The 19,997-nt window shown below is 36.5% G+C and overlaps 1 protein-coding gene across 3 annotated transcripts in view; it reads right to left on the reverse strand.

Annotated features, from left to right (window-relative positions):
- Nucleotides 1–5,265: 5,265 nt before the first annotated feature.
- The window catches only part of ARL15 (ARF like GTPase 15), a gene marked incomplete at both ends in the record, with an annotated part of 216,528 nt that continues 201,796 nt past the window's right edge, over nucleotides 5,266–19,997 (reverse strand). For all 3 annotated transcript variants that reach the window (XM_080636792.1, XM_080636791.1, XM_080636790.1), the window contains one exon: nucleotides 5,266–5,418. In XM_080636792.1, the coding sequence (XP_080492918.1) occupies nucleotides 5,266–5,418 (153 nt within the window). The remainder of the gene's footprint in view (nucleotides 5,419–19,997) is intronic.

The raw sequence follows: 19,997 nt of genomic DNA on the forward strand, positions 1-19,997 counted from the left end.
ATGGTCTTTACCAAACCCAGGCTATTTTCAGGCAATGACTCCCTCTATTTTTGTAATAGTATTATGGCTGGGCATAGATCATGTCATTCCACATCTTCGCTTCCTCAACTCTTAGTTTTCCATAATCATTCCAAATCGGCACAGGACACTTTGCTGAAGACTTTTGTTGGGTTTACTGTAAACCTGACAACCAGATGATTGGAGTATCTATCTTCTATTCTCCTTGTCTTATCACCACAGATAACTGGAGCTGCACAGAATAGTCACATTTGGGTATCTGTCTTTTTTAGACAGTTTCTGTAACTAAAAAATTAAAGTATATTTAAGACATCAAAAATGGTAGTGCTGATTGTGTTTGATGCACACACACTCCACTAACAAGGTTGTCCTAAATATATTCCATCAAAACCCACCAGAATACTACCAAATATAAGATTTTCTTATGAAAACTGGTGAATGAACAGGCAATATGTACAGCATACTTTAGCTTCTCTAAGTACAGCTGTGATAAAAGCTGAAATACATTATAAGCAGCGCTAGTATTAAGCATAAATGTCTCAGAACTGAGACCTGAAATTAAACCTGATCTTCAGTCCAACCCACACAATGAAGTTAGTCACTTCACCCAAGAGGGCTGAGGATTGACAATGGTAATGATCTTTTTCAGTCTCTTCATCTAGCAGAATTCAGCAGCCTTACTTGATTTCAGGGGTCTTTTCAACTCAGATACATTAAAAGGTATGTTTTTTGCTTTCACATAGAATATGGGACTCTCTCGTGTTAACCTAGGCCCTGGATGGCTAACCCTATAGCTGACACAAACAGATGTTTTTATTTGTTTGAACTATTTAGGTCAAAGGGCTAATGAGCTAATGAAGATTCTTTCAAGAGCTATCAAATGAGGCATTATTTGCAGATTTTTAGTTCCTACTTATATGAAACAAAATAATTGAGAAAAATATTCTGAGTTTACAAATCTTCCATTTCCATCCTAGACTTGGCAAGAGGCAGATTTAAAAATAGTAATGAAAAAAGCACACCTCAGTAGCTGAATCAGCAACTCTAGTCTGGCTCAGCAGTGCTATACTTCCATCAGCAGCTACAACTTGTGTTGTTAGAGTCTCTTCTACTCAAATAATGTTTGATAGGATAACACTGAGCTGTCTCAGCAAGCTTTTATTTTTCCCATAGTATTTTCCTTTGCTCAACTTCTGTAGCTTTCTTTTTTTGGTGCATATACTTTGCTATATCACTTTATTAAACATTAATTTCTAGTCATATAAGTATGACCCTCAGGTTAACATTATAGAGTAATTGTATAAAAATCATTCCAATCTTTGTTCCATCTAAACCTGCAGTATCTTTTAGATCAGTGTCCAGCGGAACAACATCTTGCTGTGGACATAAATCAGTTAATTTTTGGAAGTTTCTATTTTTTTATATATATCTGTGTGTGTGTGTGTATGTGTGTGTGTAAATGTGTAATTATGTTTAATTTAGCAGTGATTATACAGTAATTTTTTTTTTATCTAGGAGTAAATAATTTATCTTCAAGACTCCAAATCAAGGTAATACACCATATTCACAAACTAGCTATTACTCAAGAAATCCAAACTTAGCAAGTCAACTCTACACAGTGTTTATTTTCTTTTTTGTTTTTTTTTTTTTTGATAGTGGAAATCATGTATAAATCACAAACAGTACAATTTCCCCATATCAGCAGTTGTCCACTTGAAAATGGCTCAACTTCCGTGTATAGACACTGTATTTTTAGTATAAAGTCAAGATAATATGGCTGTTAACTAATACTTTTGACTACAGTAGAGATACAAACTTTTATAATATAAATTAATTGCCATTACAAAAAGGCAACTCTATTAACTAATACGGTACAAAAATCTGCAACTTCTATAAATATAATGAAATGCGAGAAGTTAACTGAAATAATACATCACAGATTTTTGTATAGCGCATTTGAAAAAGCAAGCTAAGATACACATGGAGCATTATACAGCAAGAAAGAATATCAAAACCCACTAAGATTTAACTTTTTTCCATACAAATGCAAGAAGTACAAGTACAGGACACAACATGGAAGCAGTAAGATTACTAGCTCAAAGTGGGTAGACAAAGAGTTCTTACTGACAAGTTGTAAAGTATTAGGCAGCAGACAGAAGCTTGTCAAAACCAGCTGTTGTTGGATACTGATTGATAATGTTTTCATTCTGACGGCTGAGACACTGCAGACAGCCACAGGTCTGAGAAGAAGCCCAATGTGGGCACATACACATACACACACATACACACAGAAAGTAGTTTAACAGATGGCTAAAGAACATTAAAGCACAGTATCTTTTTTAAAAAGACAATGTTCACTCTTTAATGAACTTGCATGGAAAGTAGAGCCTAGCGCCTAAGTTTATTTCACCAAAATGATGAACACGTGAAAAGATTAAAAGAAACAATTAAGATTGGTGAAGGACAGAAGGACAGGGAAGTGTGACTTGAGCTGCTACGAGCATTTTTAATTCCTCCATAAAAAGGTGAAGGTGTTTGCAGATGTTAAGGTTCACATCCATTAAGTCCATCCACAACACAAAAGCACAGAACTACACTCAAAGTAAAGTGTTGGTCTTCGCCTTATGCAGTTATGAGGTATTGTTTCAACCTGTGGTGAGGAATGACCACTGTATTAGTAAGAAAAGGCATATGCAAAATAATTGGGGAAAAAAAAAAATCACTGCTCCCATGCTGTTGGCATTTTCCTAGAGAAAAAGCATTAAACATCCAAAGGTCCTGGTCTAAGTCGCCACTGACATATGCCAAAGCCATATCCTCATCGAGTATGTGGACCTTTTGCGTGATAGTCATGTAGCACCTTCCAACAGTGCATAGTTGGGAAATCACAACCAAAATATAACTCAGAAACTCTTAAGTTTTTGGATCAGACCCACTGATGGTACAAGTACAGTTTTAAGAATACAAACCAGTTGGACTTATTTTCATTTGCTGTACCTCTTGGTCCATAACTTTAACATGGGAAAGAACGGGAAAATTTGTAAAAAGCAAAAATATCTCATCTTTTAACTAGTGCTCAATGAAAAAGCAGTAAAAGCATTAAATCCCTCCTTTTACCTGCCCAGACTGCCTGCCTTCTCTGGGAAATAATTTCCTCACTCCTCCCCACACTTATTTGTCATTGTCCCTGAACAAGACAGAAATCTGGGGACCTTTATGGACACGTGGGGACTCTGTAGCCTCTGAGCTCATGTCAGCTAAGAGAGAGTTTGGAACTGTAAATTGGATGCAATTCCTCTTTAAATCCAGGGAAAGGAACCTCCTTAACCCATACAAGGGAAATTGATGGGCAGCTGGGTTCCACCTAAACTGATCAGAGAGAACCGAACCAACAGAGGGCTCCTCTCTCTGTTTCAAAATTAACACTTCCAGTTCTTGGTATTTCCAAAAGTATTAGGAGTGAAGCAGTGGATCTGGCAGAAAAAAGAAGAAACACAAAAGAAGAAGAGATGCCCTTCACGCTTTCTGCCTATTCTATCTTAAAATTAAACAAGGAACTTACCAGTTTCCTTTCTGATAATAGGAAACAGTCTGAAACAGTGATAATCAGGCCATGCATTTGGGCAAAAATAATTCTGACTGAGCAATGCAAGAAGTTCATGGAAGTTGAAAAGTAAACAAAAAACCTACTAAAACCATTTTGATTAATAAAGAGTGTAATTGCAAGTAATAGAGAAATGGCTTTTATAAGCCATTAAAAGCTATTTTCTTATTCCCAAATAAACTACTGAGAAACTACAATAAACTTCAAACTTACTTAAAAAATAAACACTCAGAGTGGAAGGATATGTTGCTTAACGCCCTGAAAAAAGGAGTTATGAGTTTTAAAACACCAGCAGAATTGATAAGGAACCACTGACAAGACACATCACTACAGTTTGAGTTTGCAGATACTCATGCATGAGGGTAGCTAAATGCACAAGGCACAACATTCAAGGTGTGCACCAGTCCAGTGACTGATCTTCACATACCCTGTTGTGATTGACTTAATGGTGAACCATTAAGTGACTTGGCATGTTTCTTTAATGGGCAAAATCACCTTATAAAGTTTTTAAATATCAAGAAAAGGCAGCCAAAAAACCTGCAAATCTACAATTGGGAAAACTTGGAAAGAGGAAATACACACTGTGTTACTGGAACCAAATGAGTTTTTTCCAAATGTATTTCAAATGTTGTTTCTAATGAATACTTTTTTGTCTTCTAAGTAACATCTAGCCCAGAGGAAGTTTGAAAGAACAAGTTATAATCCCCTGAAAAGAGAAGTTTATAGTACAAACACTGGAAGGCCCTTAATTATGGTATAGATGCCTTGGCAATGTTACAATAACGGCAGCAGTCTATAAGTGACTGATATAGGAAGAAATACGTATTTAACATCAGTCACACTTCTAACTAGAGATCAGTTCTCCACAGCTGAATTAACAGACATTTGCTTTGCTTCTGTTACGCAAAACTTTCAATTGAAGTTTTTACTTTATCCAACTGTTGTATATTTCTGAAAATTTTATTACTCAGACCACCTGTTTATGTTACCTATTTTTGCCAAGTACTATTATCCCCATAAATCTCTTTGATAATTTATGTTTCAGGAAGCTTTCAGCAAAGCAGCGGTTCTGCCTTTGAAAAGGTTATGCTGTGACTTTAGAAGAGGAATCAACAAACTTGTCAACTGTGTTTTCACCTAGTAAAAATCTCAAGACTAACCTTTGCATTTCATGAAACTCCTTGCCTTTAAGGTATCCTTCTAAGGGTCTCAAGTGGCTGTGCTTTTCCATACTGTGGAGTCACAGTAAACAGGCTAATACAAACTACTCTCACAAATCCTTAAGACATTAGTTATATTTTAAAAGCCAAGATAGCAGGTAGAATTCCTCCTTTACAGACTATTTTATTTTTGTGCGTGTAAAATTTCCTAACAAGGATGATCGCAATGCAAGAAAGCAACATGCTGTGCGCAGAAATAGTGGTAAACAAAGAGGAACTCCCTATTTCAGTAGTGTAGACAACTTTACTGGAAATAGTTGTGTACCTGATTCACAGAGTATTTATTTTAACAAAAGGACATTCTGCACTAACTCTGTATGAACAAGATATCACAGCCATCTCTTGATACCACACCATAATTAAGCTGTGAGCAGAATGTTCAGGTACAGTGATGCCCGGAGAATCACTCTTCTCTCTTGGGTTTCACATTCTTGAAGGTTCGAAATCTTTCTCTTCTAGCAAGTTTATTAGAAGGGAGAAGCTGTCTTTTACTGCTTCCATATCATCCAAGGAGCAGGGTTTAAGGATCCAGCGCTTTCCACGTGCAAGTGGCTCAAGTTCAAAATATTTTTTAATCTATTAAGAAAAGAGATCAATGCATTAATATTGTAATGATAACCCTCTGTCTGCCATCTAAAAAAACCCAAACAACCCAAAACCAATAAATAAATAAATAAATAAACAAAACCCATGTAAAAAGATCAGGATACTCATTTTTAGAATCTTACCCACAGCTGTTCTTATAATACAGGTTATATAATGTGACCTGAAAGTGTTTTCTTTAGGGGTGAGTGACCTGCTTGGGAGCTACCATTCTACCCATACACTTAACAGCATGGGAGGTCTGGGGAAGAATTGTACGGACTAAAGACAAAGAGCAAAGCCCATGAAACAAGTATTCAAAAACTTAGCCAAAATAGCAAAAGTAACTATGAAATTTTAGGTTATGTTTGCACTTTAATGCCAAAGCTGTATGCTTCATCATACTTTAACTGGCAAAAACACTTGGGATGCAGAATTTGTCACCAGACTAACTACAAAAATTAACTGTCAGAAATGTACAAATCCTGAACATTCCAGTCAACGGTGAGCTATAGGAAAAGGTTTCCTAATGAGCACCAGAGAAATAATGAACACCAGAAAAATAAAAATTTTTCCAAAATCAGTTAGTTTTTCTAAAATTAAACATAGAATAATAGCACACTATTCTTCTTGGTTCTTCGTGATTAGGATAGTAATAAGTACTATATGTGAGACATGATGATTTTGTGCAATCATCTTAGTACAAGATCCAGCACATTCTAGCAGACTTCAGCTACTTCTAACAATACTTAATAATGCCTGTAAAGAAGGACATCTTTTAATGAAACTAATTCCATTTTTATTTCTGCAGCAACCATGCAGCAAGGAGGCATAAGAATATGCTTTAATATAGTATTGCAAGTTTTAAGGTGATTATAAGCCTTAATGAAATAAATGAGTAAGATCCAGTTTCTTGGAAAAGACCAGTCATTACTGATGGTAATTACACCAACTGTCAAGGCAGAAACACAGATCCACAGAAATACTAAGAAAGAAATTATTTTCATTTAGTAGTATACTCCAATTACTTTTCAAAATAACAAGTACAATATCAAAACATATTTTTGATGCTTCTTTGGAGAGGACAGCAGTCTGCAGGTTATTTTGCTCCACAGATTACTGTTTTCATCTAATTTTTTGTCTTTGATAGTATTTGATCCAATACCGGTTTATCCAAAAGTCTACTCATGTTCGAATTTTCAAAATAGACATTTAGTTTTACATCCAAAAATATATCCACCAGTACTTGCTATTGTCAGCATACCAATAGAAATATTTAGTCCTGACTTAGTTTGCACATTCTTGTTCCTTATAATTATTGCCAAATATTCCTAATTTTCTGTTATTACAGACTGTGCCACAAATATGCACAATAACAGGAACAGTCACTCATATTATGGTAGGCAGTAGAGGCCCTAGACAGGCAACTGGACCCACACTGTGTAAGGTTCCATATGCATGGGGAATAAAAAATCAAAAAGAAAGCAGAAAACCAGCTTCCAAAGCCCAAACAAGCTACAAGATCTGTATGCAGCTCCTACAGTGTCTAAACAACAGTTTTGTCTATCTAGTAATGTATTCTAATAAAAGAAACCAACTGTAGTTGAATCAACTCACATTAATCAGAATTCAACCATGACAATGTGGCAGGAAGGGTTTATTTTTTAGAAAGGAATTTTGAGCAGATCATTTAGTAACAAGTATCAGAAAAAAAATGGTGGTTTTGAGATGGCAACTTCTGCTTCCCCAGATAAGATGAGGTGAAACCTTTTAAAATCTATTTCCAACAAAGCAGAATTATGGCAGTAACAACCTGCAAACATTTGAAAATGAAGCACAGCACCTGACATTCAGAAAACATGCAGACATTTCAGAAAACATACAAGTTGAAATAAACACAACTTCAACAACCAGTATTTTAATATCAGCAAACCTACTTTTTAGCATTGCTATCTCAGTGCCACATTAGTATCTGATGTGTTAGCATGGTTATATGTGATCAGAACCTAAATACTAATTTCTATAAGGGATACATTGCAATGCCTCCAGCAGCTGAAGTGACACCAAATTGAGTTTACCCTCATTAACATATTGAATTAGTGTCACTGATCATAGTACTGGAGAAGCAGGATAAGAAAGCTCTCTTGCCTGTTTCAGCAACAGACTCCTTAACTGCTAAATAAGGGGAGGATGTAAAAGCTGCACAGAAGCATAACAAAGCAAGGTGTCAGTGCAGCTAGCTGATAGAGCAGCCTGCTGGTGTTAAGCTGACAAATATGGCAGAGTAATTTGAAATGTTTCACACCCACAACACAGAGGATGTCCACCACACCCCCTCTACTGGAAGACTACTGCCATCAGCCCCTTAAGCTCACTGAAGTCTGTCCACATTAGTATTTACATAGACTCTTCATAAGGCTATATACCATAAGAAGAAATTATTACAAAAAGGTCATTATACTGTAAGGAGAGTACTTGGGTTTAAAAGCATGAAATAACCTAGTAACACATACATACGGAAATGACGGCAGTAAGCAGACTAGCACTGAGTCTTACGTGTTTGTGGGCAAATACAGCATTGCTTACTGAGGTAGCCTCCAGCCAAGGAAAACACAATGACTTCAAGGTATTTTTCAGTGACTGAAGATGCCAAGATAGAATTTCTATTTCAGAAGTGAAACAGCATAAATTGATTTAGTAAACCAAATTTTATAGGTAAGTTATTTAATAGCCAATGTTGATTAAAATTTATTATTTCCTATTTCTAGGTGTGTAATCAAAATGTAACAAAATCAGCAATATGCTGTCATCATTTTCCACACCTCAGGAACAGTTTAGAGTATCTGCATTAACAGGTGTTAGATGAATGTTGAAATTAAAATGATCATTTAGCAGTGGCTTTTGAAATGGGAAGCTTTGATAATGGCATAAAAACAGAACTGCTTATATTCACATAAATAGCAGCTAAATATAGTAAATAATATTAATTGGCTTACAAATAATAAAGAACTAAACCAGAACTAGCACAGAAGTGATTTTCCGCAATCCAAGGGACACTCAATGGTATGTTACTGCATTTCCTCATTTAAACTTCACATCACAATGGAGTTTGCTAAAGTCCAGAGCTTTGCAAGCAGGCTCTACAACTTTGCAGCTTCCAGGAAAAAATGTGCAGACACAAATATTTTCCAATTTATTCTAACTTCTTCCCCCTTTAACTCAGGAGATGTCATTCAGTTCTAAAAAGACAAGTGAGGTTTTTTAGACTTAAAAAGTAACCCTTTTTTTACATGCAACAGATGAAAACAACTACACAAAAATAGACCGACACAATCAGATGCCCAACACTGTTTATACAGTTGAGTTTTCCACTGGAATGCTCTCAGCTCTCCATGCACTTTCGTTTCTCTACTTGCTTCAATGACCATCATTCACCTCTAGCAGATTTCCTAAGAGGATGCACGCTAATCAAAAAATATCCAAAGGAAGCTGAAATTCTCTGAATACACAGTCTCCTAGGTAGTTCTTGCGTAATTACGATAATCAGCAGTAACTATATTACACTTCAGCTGCACTAGCACAAAAGGGATGTTTTCCTAAGAAGGTCTTTTGTCTTCCCCTCTTGCATAAATGGTAAAAAGCTTTCTGCCTGTTCATGGATGCCAAAGAAAAATACAAAGATTCAAACATGTTTCAGATGTCTGACACATTAGACTTGCATTTACTACACTGGCTTTGCCAGTGTTTACTTTGGGATTGCTAATTCTGTAAGATACAAGTTTAGACTAAATACAATCAATTAAATCTACATAAAGTTAAGACTTCTTTACTACTATTTTACAGGATCTCACTGTATGTCTTGACTCCACGTACGGGCCTTGTTTTATAGAGAAGCTGACATTGTATCTATGCCACATTCTGAAGCCAATAAAGTCTAACAATACACATTTGCAATTATTCCCACTCTTCCCACACTCCACCTTTTAAGTCCTATTCTACTGGCAGAATACACTAAGCATATGGTTATCAAATGTTGCTTAACCTACGTGCTAAAGAAGTCAAGACACAATAAAAGGATTGGTGCCCAGAACCTCAGCTGGTGTGAATTAGCATAGCAGCATGGAACTGATGTTACTATTGACATACGTAAACTGAGTAACCAGGCCCTGCTGAAAGCTTTTATATGTCCTACTTCTGAACCTCCTCTAGCCAGTTCACAAAACACATGAACATAAGATCTATAGGAAAACCTATATATTGTAATACATGAATACAGAGTCATTTCTATCTACCACTCAACATGAAAAAAAAAGCTGACTGAAAGTATTGTTTTTCATTCAGATTCAAATTTTTAATACCAAATTTCACCAACACAAAAAGGCTTTCAACCCACTCTGATTAATCACTGTAAACAAATATAAAATTCAGGTAGTCACTTACATTGCCAAGCTGTATTTCAAGAATTGAATGGATAAAATATTTTTTCATTCATTGTTGTTTTACTGGCAAAGAAAAATATTTGTAACAACACATGTATATTATATCTAACCAAAGGCTGCACAGTCATGTTAGCATCCCCACTAGTCTAAATTTTTAGAGGATTAAGCAAGTACTACTGCAAGAAGGTGACTGATGGAGGTATGAGTTAAACTAAAATTACCTAAATTACATGTATTAACAACAAGAAATGGTTCATTCATCTATCACAAATCTGCATGGACAAGAAATGTAGTAAGAATGGGAGACAGGGATTCCCCATATTAGCATTGCATAAGTTTTCTTGAGCTTTGACGCTGAGATTACTTTTTCAGACATCATAAAAACCTGCCTTTTAGAGCAACTGTTCAGAAGATGCAGGAGAGAGAAGTCTTTTTGATTGCTAACTCCACGAACAACAGACAAGCTTCCTATAACAGTGCCCAAAGCATGAGCAAATTAAGTATCTTTGGAGAAGAGAAAAAGCCAAAAGTCCATCACATATCATTAAGTTTTAAAAAGGGAAACTACATAAAATGAGTAACTTAAAGAAAATTAACTGTGCAGCTAAAAAGGTAAATGCTTGCAGGTGGCATAGAAAAAAAAATACCATAATTAGAGGCTCAGAGTGTATTTATACTGCTACAGAAGACTTTAAAAGAAACAAAAAAAGCTTTCTACAGTTGCAATAAGGAAAAGGATGGTATTAGAGGTAAAAGAAGTTGTGTCTAAAAAAGGAAAACAGAAAACAAAAGAAAGGAAATTCTGGCAAATTAAATAGAAACCACAAATGTTGACCTACTAACCATAGAGTGGAATCCACTGCTTAAATCACCACTGATGCTAAAAAGTAAACTGAAATCCACTCTAGTTCATGTTAGTGTGCTGGACTGCGAACTGCACAGCCTCTTGAGCTGCTACATGTGCTTTTCTGCTCATGCTTTTCTGCTCATCCTGCTCTGAGTATAGTGATTTATAAGAGTGGGTGGAATAGATCGGTAGCCACTTCATCTCAGATCAACCAGCTCAATCCACTGTCATACAAAAGTTAACACTTTCATGCGTGCCCTAAAAATCTGCTAGATACCCTGACACTGCACGTGGCTAGAAGGACCTCTTGTCTGACCAGAACAGCTGCTCTAACGTGCAAAACTGTCAGCAGAAGTTTCATGATGTTTATTCTTCCTACAGACACTTCATAATCCTCCTGAAAAGATACTTCAGTGTGCCTGCTCATATGCTTCTTCATAACAGTGATCTCATCCATGTCTAGAGGGATCCTTGTAATGCACCTATGTCTCATAAGCACTTCTCCTAAAACACCTATGCCTCATATTTATTGACTCCATATGGAATGCCTCTTACGCAACAGGGAGGGGAATGAAGCTGCCTCAGCTGATGGGAAGGGACGGTGATATGCTGTGGCCTGGGACAATCTCTGCACAGGGCTATTCCTAGGAACACCACCTGAGGTTTGGCAACATTATCAGCCATAGAAGTGCTATTAAATTCTAGTTCTTTAAAGCTAAATATTTCACTGCCAGCTGACTTTCATGTGCCACTGCATCCGAAGTCTATATGAGTAATGTTAAAAATTTGCAATGAATCTATTAAGTACACATGATGATAATTAGAATTATGTAACTGAGCTACGTTTTTTGTTGTTGTTTTTAAAAATCTGACCTGCTGAATTAAAATCAAAAGAAACCCAAGACTGTTGTCTTCAGCATTCCTGTGTGATGGCAGGGTAAGCAATTTTTCCAGACAAGATTTCAAAACCATCAGAAGCCTTTTTGTACAACCCCTCACAGGCAGCGGTGAGTGCTTTACAAATTAGTATTTCTAGTTTTTGCAGCTTTCCGATCTTTTTTTTTTTTTTTAGATTTTGCTTTATACAAAAGATTATCTGAAAGTCTTCCAACTGAGCTTTGTACTTAGATTTGTAAGACACCTGGCCAGTATTTTTGGCTCATAAGTCTTTATAAAGAGGAATACAGTCATCTATACGCGTATTCCACAAAATAAGTTACACAGTGCTTTGTGAAACAGATGCACTTTTACATCCTTGTTATCTCTAGTGGCCACAGGACACTACATTTTTCAGATTGCAAGTGATTGCTGAAAGAAATGTATTTTAAAGACGATACCTAACTGTTCTGAATGAAGAAATAGGACGCCTGGCAAATGAGCACAGACACACTGTTCCAAACAGAGAGAACACAGTACTGGCAAATGCAAGTGTGAGACAAGAAAAAGGGGAGTGAGTTAGAGAGCTGGAAGATGAATACAGAGGGGCACTTAACCGCAAAATATAAAATACTGCATCATCTATAAGGATGGAGAGAATGGAAGATTTGTAAAATGGATAAATAGAGTTTTTAATGCATACATATAATGGGTCTGGGACAAATAAGACATGAGAATAAGATCAGAAAACTGCTGAGGGTGCAAAAGTACTACTTAGATTTGCATGTACGCAGATGGAAGCAAAGATGTGCTTTAAGGAGCTACTAGCTCTTTTCATGCAAGTCTTTACCACACAACATGCTACAATGTATTAGATTTCTTTGGTTACATTCTGTTAATTTTTTCCAAAGAAACAATAAGAATTGGGTAGATGCCAAAAAGACACACCTATACTTTGCTTTTCATGTCTCATTCACCTAGCATATTCTGTTTATGTAAGCATGTGCTTTTTCTACAACTGGAAGACACAGAGATAACATGAGAACAGCAGCACCATATCTGTATAGAGAAAACCAGACATCCAGATGAAGATTCATACAGCCAGTGCTGGACTGCACAAACAAGACAACGGCTCTCAATATCCAACCCTAGAGTGAGCAAAAGACCATGCCTTCTCAAGTGACAAATGAAACAATGAGAACAGAGAAGGAGGCATTATATAAATATGCGTGCAATGAAGGAACAGTAAAATATTTTCCTGTGGTACCTACAGCTTTAATTCTGTTATTTATTCCAAAGAACTTACCAGAAATGGAAATCAGACATCACATTCAATATAACAACACTGCAACTAACCCTTTACATTACTGCTTCTATTGTTTCCTCTCTTACCTACTGTTTTCTGAATTATTTTGAGTTGCAACAGATACTGTGTGAAAGCTACGTAGTTAAAGAGTTAGAATATAAAATCCTAAAGAGTAATGCTGAATATCAGCCCTGGTTAAAGTCAGCTATTTGGAGGACATCTAAAAATCACATTTCCCCCACCATACTACACAGAAACAGAAATGCCGATTTACTACATATTAAGACCAAATTGCCATTTAGAGGGTTTACTTAGCACACCCAAATATATCCTTAAGATATAAAAAAAATAACTGATTTGATATAAGATCAACTTAAACTTAGGATAATTTGTTTAAATTAATATCATTGCCTTAATATGTTAAAAAATAAAACCGGAGCATATCTGAAATAATTTTATGAGAAATCTATTAGAAGCTTTTACTATACCATCACACGTTTCCTCCCTACCTTCTCACACTCAGGTTTCGTTTTTTTTGTTACATCTTTAGTTAAATAACTAAAGGAATACAAATAACTAGCAGAGACTGTAAACTAAAGATCTTTAAACAGATATATTTCAATGCTTTGTAGAGTTTTTTCAGCTTTTTTTTTCATACACTGTAGTTATTCATGGTTTACTTCAGAACACAATACTAACAACAGATGATGCTGACTTCAGCAGCAAAATATGCTATCTTTAACAACAGACTGTGGTTTCAACTAGTAACTAAACCTGAGACACAGGTACACAAATGCTGAGCTTTCACCCCCCAGAAAAAAAGTTTACCTGTGATGTTGAGTGTCAAAATAACCTTTAGAATAATGAGAAATCCAAAGATCAATCCTTATTATGACATCCTTCCTGCAAATGGCATGTTTTCTGTTCAGATAACAGTTAAACACTATTTTCTGGAGAGGTGCATATGTGATGATTCATCTGCGTTTGCCTGAACATGTATATGAATCTGGCACTTGAATAAATAACATCTGTATACCATGCCCACGTCTGCAAAGCACCAAACACTGTATGGACATGTATTCTTTTATCAACACCAAAGAACAGGATTTCTAAGGGCTTTGTGGTTGGTTCCCCACATTTACGCTGCTGAAACTCTTCCAAGCCAACAGCTAGTATGAACACAAAAGAAAAGCCATTTATTCAGCAGTAGCCGTGGTTCTACAAGATGCGTACTCTCGGGCACAGGGGATCAGGCAGCAGTTGTGCCTATTTCACCTGTTCTGTACAAGGTACAGAGCAGAATGTGTAAGTTTAGGGTGGTCTAAACCTCCCTTCTGGTCTTTTGCTGATGGGAGCGTTATTAATAATGCAAAGCCCACAGAGAGGGAATGGAAGCCCAGAACTAACTGCAATCAACCATTTATTTTGAAAGGAAGAACTGTGAAATAACTCCTTTTTGGAAAAAGTTAACATACAATATTTCTGCAGCAAAAACTGTTCCCAGAGACCCTGCCACCAGCTTCAGTTCCTGTCTGCCGGAATGCCATGGGCTCTGTGAGCCCCAGTTACTACAGCACCAAGGGCGTCTGTGGAAACTGTTTCTGAGGATTTCCTCCTTGCCTTATGGTTAGAGGAGGCAAATCTGTCGTTTGGGTCTTCTAGGTCTAGGCCTCTGGAAGTGCCAATTCCTCCAAACTCACAGGAAGACACCACTTCAAACTAGTCTTCCAGGCAGCTCCAGAGTCATCTCCATTATTTGGAGTTAAATAGCTCTCCACCTAGAAATATGGCAGAACCTCCATGCTCTGTGACTAGGACCTTCCTTGAGTAAGACCCCTCAAGCTTCCAGATTCCTTCATAAAGTACAAGAATACTAACAGTAAAATTACACAGCTCAAATCAGACACAGTCCTGTACACTGAAGTACAGAGAATTTATAAAAAACCAGAGCGCAAAATCAATTTGCCACTACATCTAAAATGATAGAAAATGCCTGACCAATCACAGATACAGAAAAAAAGGGAGCACTTTACACTGAGAGAGGATTTTTTTAAGTCAGGTAGCTGAACTATTTCCAGTACTGGAAAGCAATATTAGTGAACTAATGCAGAGGTTTGCAGCAATGATGCTGGAAAAGCCAGGTATGATCAGAATGATTTTGAGAGGATAGGTGAATACAGTAAGATGCTGAGGAACTGTATGCTTCTTTTGAACTTTAAAGTATTAGGCTAGAATCAACCTTTTTCCAAGCTCCAGTGTTATTCCTTCCATTACGATAGGTTGCAGCAGAGAGTGCTACTTGTCTGAGAAGTCTCTTAGTAAAAAAGTCCCATGGGAAGGGACAAGCAAAAGAGCAATGAATATTCTTCACTTAACTGCATCAAGATACCACTTGCCCTATATTATCCTGACCCACGCTTTAAGGAAAAAGATGAAATAATAGGCAGTAGATCAAGAGTTGCATACACATAAAAGAAGAAAGATCCACCGATATCTCAGACAGGATATAAACTTTTAGATAAAAAAACCCCACCCCATACCCAAAGAAACCACACTCCTCTCCAAAGAATATCTGAATTCTAGGGCAGACAGACAGCATCTTTAAAATTTATGGCCTCCTTGAAGGAAGGCTACTGATAACAGTATGGAAGATGCTTAAAACAGGATCTGTAATCAAGCTATTGTTACTTTGACTAAGTGAATTAAGGCTTGCTTTTGTACACCTGTGACTGTGGAGTGCCTTTGAGTGTCACTGAAACGCCAGATTACTCCTGAAGAAAAGTACCTGAAGGCAGGAAGATGATGCTGTAGTGATGCCCCAGTTCTCATGACTGAAACAACGAGAAACAACAGCAGGTATTTGTCAAGTGATCCCAACAGAAAGGAAACCCAGCTTCTGCAAGCTTCTCTCTACCTCTGAATTTGACTTGCAGTTTTACTAACAGGTCCCAGCTTACACTTGGTGTAAGCTTTTCATTGGAAAGGAAACTGTATATAGCAAAAATATAGCTCACATTAACTTTTTAAGAGAAGAATAATATCAGTTAACTAAAACATCTTACTGCAAGAGATTTTTTTAAGCAGTCTCCACTCACCTTAGAGACTAATCTACCTATTCAAAATTGTGATTTAATGAAGGTATAATCATGTCTTTTAAATTTTGGGGTTCTGGTGCTCAAGACAAGTCTTAATTCTGCAAATCTCCAATTACTAATTGTTTTCTTTACATTAGAAATTGCCACATGATGTTTGCTGCTACTAGTAACAAGCTACGAGACTAGGGTTTCTTGAGAACATCCTTGAAATTTGCACCATTTTGATACTTCTTGAAAATGAGCTATTAAATATGACTACAGCTAAAAAGACCTTAACTAACTACTCCATACGAGGCCAGAAGAGTTCTATACACTGAAGTTAATGAGTTTAAAACCAAACTTACATATAAAAAAACAACTAATTATCCCATCTGAAACACAGGCTTGTAAAACTCTCAAGTTACTTGTAAAACGGTCTGCTACACATGAGTAAGATGTTTAAATGACTTGTTTGACTAGATGCATTCACCATGAAATTGATTCTTTTAAAGCATTATTTTTAAACCTGATACAAGCTGTGTAAACTGAAAATGGGAAAAAAAAATTGGCATTATAATACATAGGTTTCAGTATGAGTTTAGTATTTTATGAGGTCGAGGGTTACTTGAATGAAAAACTCATCAAGAACAAATAGTCATTTGTAGGGCAGTAATTTAAAAGTTTAATACAATTAAACTATTTTGCTGAGACGTACCATATAGGGTCTAGTGTACTAGAGTTGCCTGTGCAGCTCCAAAGTAGTACAAAGAAAATGAAAAAACAAATAGAACATCCTTCAGCCACAAGTACCAATGATAAATCAGAGTTGCTATTTTTTTACGGTCTGAAAGTAGCACTAGATTGTGGCTTTATACCTGACACTTCCAGTTAGATTTGGTACTGTTGTTTGGTTGTGTCTTTTAGACAGTTGGTGGCATGAGAAGGGGATAACTAGCAACAAGCTACTGAATATTCCTCTGTCTCCAGCTCAGGGACTCAGTTTTTAACCTTATGGTGGTCCAGATTTTAAAGAAAAAGAAGAAACCGCTGCAAAGAGGTCATGGAGTTGAATTTATAAAAAAACCCGCAAATATAAAAATCTATTCTTCAATAACATTTTAGATTTGAATGTTTACCATGGTCCTATAAATACGGAGAGCTGGACCATGCCAGGGTTACTGAACAGAATAGAATTTGCAAAGTAATGTTTTATGTTTGCTTCGCTAACTGGAAAATCATTCACTTGGTTTTCAATGAATCAGTGTACTAACGGTACATTGCTTATAATTCACAGATGCTTTAGTGACTTAAACCAAAAAGAGTCTACTTGCTAATAGCTAAAATTTGAAATCTTACTAATGTGACATTTCCAATTGTCCTTTTAAAACAATAAATTGCCTCATTACAAGATGAAGCACTAACAACACGTTATTTTTAAAAATCAATACAATGAGTAAAGTGTTTTATACATTGCTCTAGAAAGCTTGAAAAGATACTATGCTGCCTACTGTAAAACTGATTTGGAGAAGAATTAAATTCTCAGACTTTGGATAAAGAAGTATTTGCACATTGTACAGTACTTTACTCAGCATCCAGTGAGGAGTGCCACCAGCCATGCTGTTTTATAGGCCCAGTTGTAGACAGATTAATAGAAAGGACAGTGTCCGCATGATGTCAGTCAGACCACAGGCAATGAGCAGGAACTGGAGAGGGGAAGCAGAGAGAGGTGTGAAGAGATCAACCACATAAAATGGCTTTAGATGACTTATGAGCTATAAAACATCCTGCTTCTGAAGATGTCTAATCCATCACAGCAGAAATGACATCATATTAAAAAGATTCCATCCCAGCTGGTAGCGTATCAGCTTCACATTTGCCAACTAGAAAGCGCAAATCTGAAAATGGACTTGATGGTGCTTGGAAGCAGAGTATACTGAAAAATGTGTAATGCTCAGAAAAATCAAGGTGAAACACTGACATTTGTCACAGGAAACAAAGAATGGTTTATTGGTTCCCCTGATAAGCTTTAAAATGTATTAACAGGATCTACTGGTAAAAGTAAGGTATAAACACAATCAAATGGGTTGAGATTAAAGATACATGCAGAACAAGTACAACTGGATCCTATAAAAAAATCCACTGTCTGGTGGTCTGACTGGATCTTCATCTATTCTAGGAGGAGGGGAGATAGCAGTTCTTTTATTCTATACAAAACACATGCAACACCATAACACTTCTGGTAGGATTTCTATATTCCATTTTTTATTACAGATTAACATAGGTGAATTTTGTGAACTTTATTGTAAGGGTTAGTTAAAACACTAAATTCCTTCCTTTTTAGCCTTGTCTGTAGTTATGGATACAGTATATGAAGATAAAAAGGCAATGAAACTATATTTGAAGTTGTATTGTTCTACTAATATAGCCTATACACTCACAAGTCATATAAAACCAATCCTTACTTCTGTGAACACAGTCATTCATTTTGCACAATGAATTTTCTAACCTAAAGTGTAAGCACGAACAATTCAGTTATTTTCATTATCCACAGTATATAATTTATCACCTAAGTCATTTGGTTTGCCTTCTTCACTGGATGGCATTTTAAAGCATGGCAGTAACAAAGAGATAGCCCAATAAACACTTGGGTTTGTGCACAAATACCCTGGATGACATGGAACGTCTCATTCTGTCTTTCTTTCACTACACACATTTATAGATGACAATAAGTTTATTATCAGTTTTGTAATTTACTCATGCTCAATAAAACAGTATAAGAAACAGAAAATTGCACTTTCAGCTACTACATGTTAGTCCACACACAAGAACATCATCTCAATTTGCATCATATATAAAGGGAAAGTGGCATTATCATTAAAATCCCTGCAAAAAAATGCCCAACTGAAGCAAGAGGAGACATACAATGTCTTGTTAATGTCATATCCAATACTGTTTCATCTCATTAAGCACTCTCAACATCTTGATGTGCTATAAAGAAGTAAAAACTCTCGGTCAAGTAATTTTTTTTATGAACAGTTCATCTTCCTATTACCCGGCCTAATTTGTGGAGATATGTACACATCCAGTGCAATACAAATCCATTTTACAGGAAGAAAAAAACATCTTTTACTTTGATACTGGCACATTCTAGCCACTTACACTTTGCAACACACTGTGATACCACAGTGATACAGACCATGCCTCTATCTGATAAAGATAAGTCTGGAACATTTTGAATCCTAGTTTGTAATTACAGCTGAGGATGTTCAGAAGCAGGAAACTGTGAGGAGAAGAATTAGTAGAGGACATCAAACAGAAAAAAAAAAAAAATCCCTTTCCATACAACTGCCAGCATTAATATATTTTAGGATCATGATCTAGGCCACCTTCCTGCAGAAGGAAGTTAGCACGAAGAAGTAGAGGTCAAACCTAGAATGACATGGTTCACTGAATGACCAAATAGAAGTTTACATATTTCCTTTATGGCTGCTGGCACTGTTTTTGGCCTAGAAGCCTCTAATGAACAAAGAGAGCTCTGATCCCTTCTGGAGCCATTCATATGTGATTAAGATCCAACAATACAGCACTTTGATCCACTGAGCAACAGAAGGATCGGATGTTTCCTGAAGGAGTCATTTCGGGTGAAAGGGGAGGAGAAGAAAGGAAGAAGGGAATTTGCACGATCAGGTCAATCTGACTGAGACAGCACTCTTCTCAATCTGACGTGCATTGTACTCTCTTGAGAGTATGAAGCTTTGGAAAGATGACAGATGACTGAGGTATGGAAAGGGGTGAACTGTGGTATCAGTGTCTCAAGTACAAAGAACAAATTTATCTTTTCGAAGATGAAATAAGATTCATTTTCAAGAGAAGGGAACTGAGTTAGCTGCTGCAAGCAACAAAGGAGGACATACAAACAGACAATCATTACAGCAAATTGGAACATCCTTCATAGAGATGCCTGAAAAGCTTGCAGTACCATAGTCAAAAATACATGCTTCCTCACTCTGATGTAGCTGAAAACAGCAGGA

The sequence above is a fragment of the Psittacula echo genome (genome assembly GCF_963264785.1).
Source record: "Psittacula echo genome assembly, chromosome: Z".
Taxonomy (NCBI): domain Eukaryota; kingdom Metazoa; phylum Chordata; class Aves; order Psittaciformes; family Psittacidae; genus Psittacula; species Psittacula echo.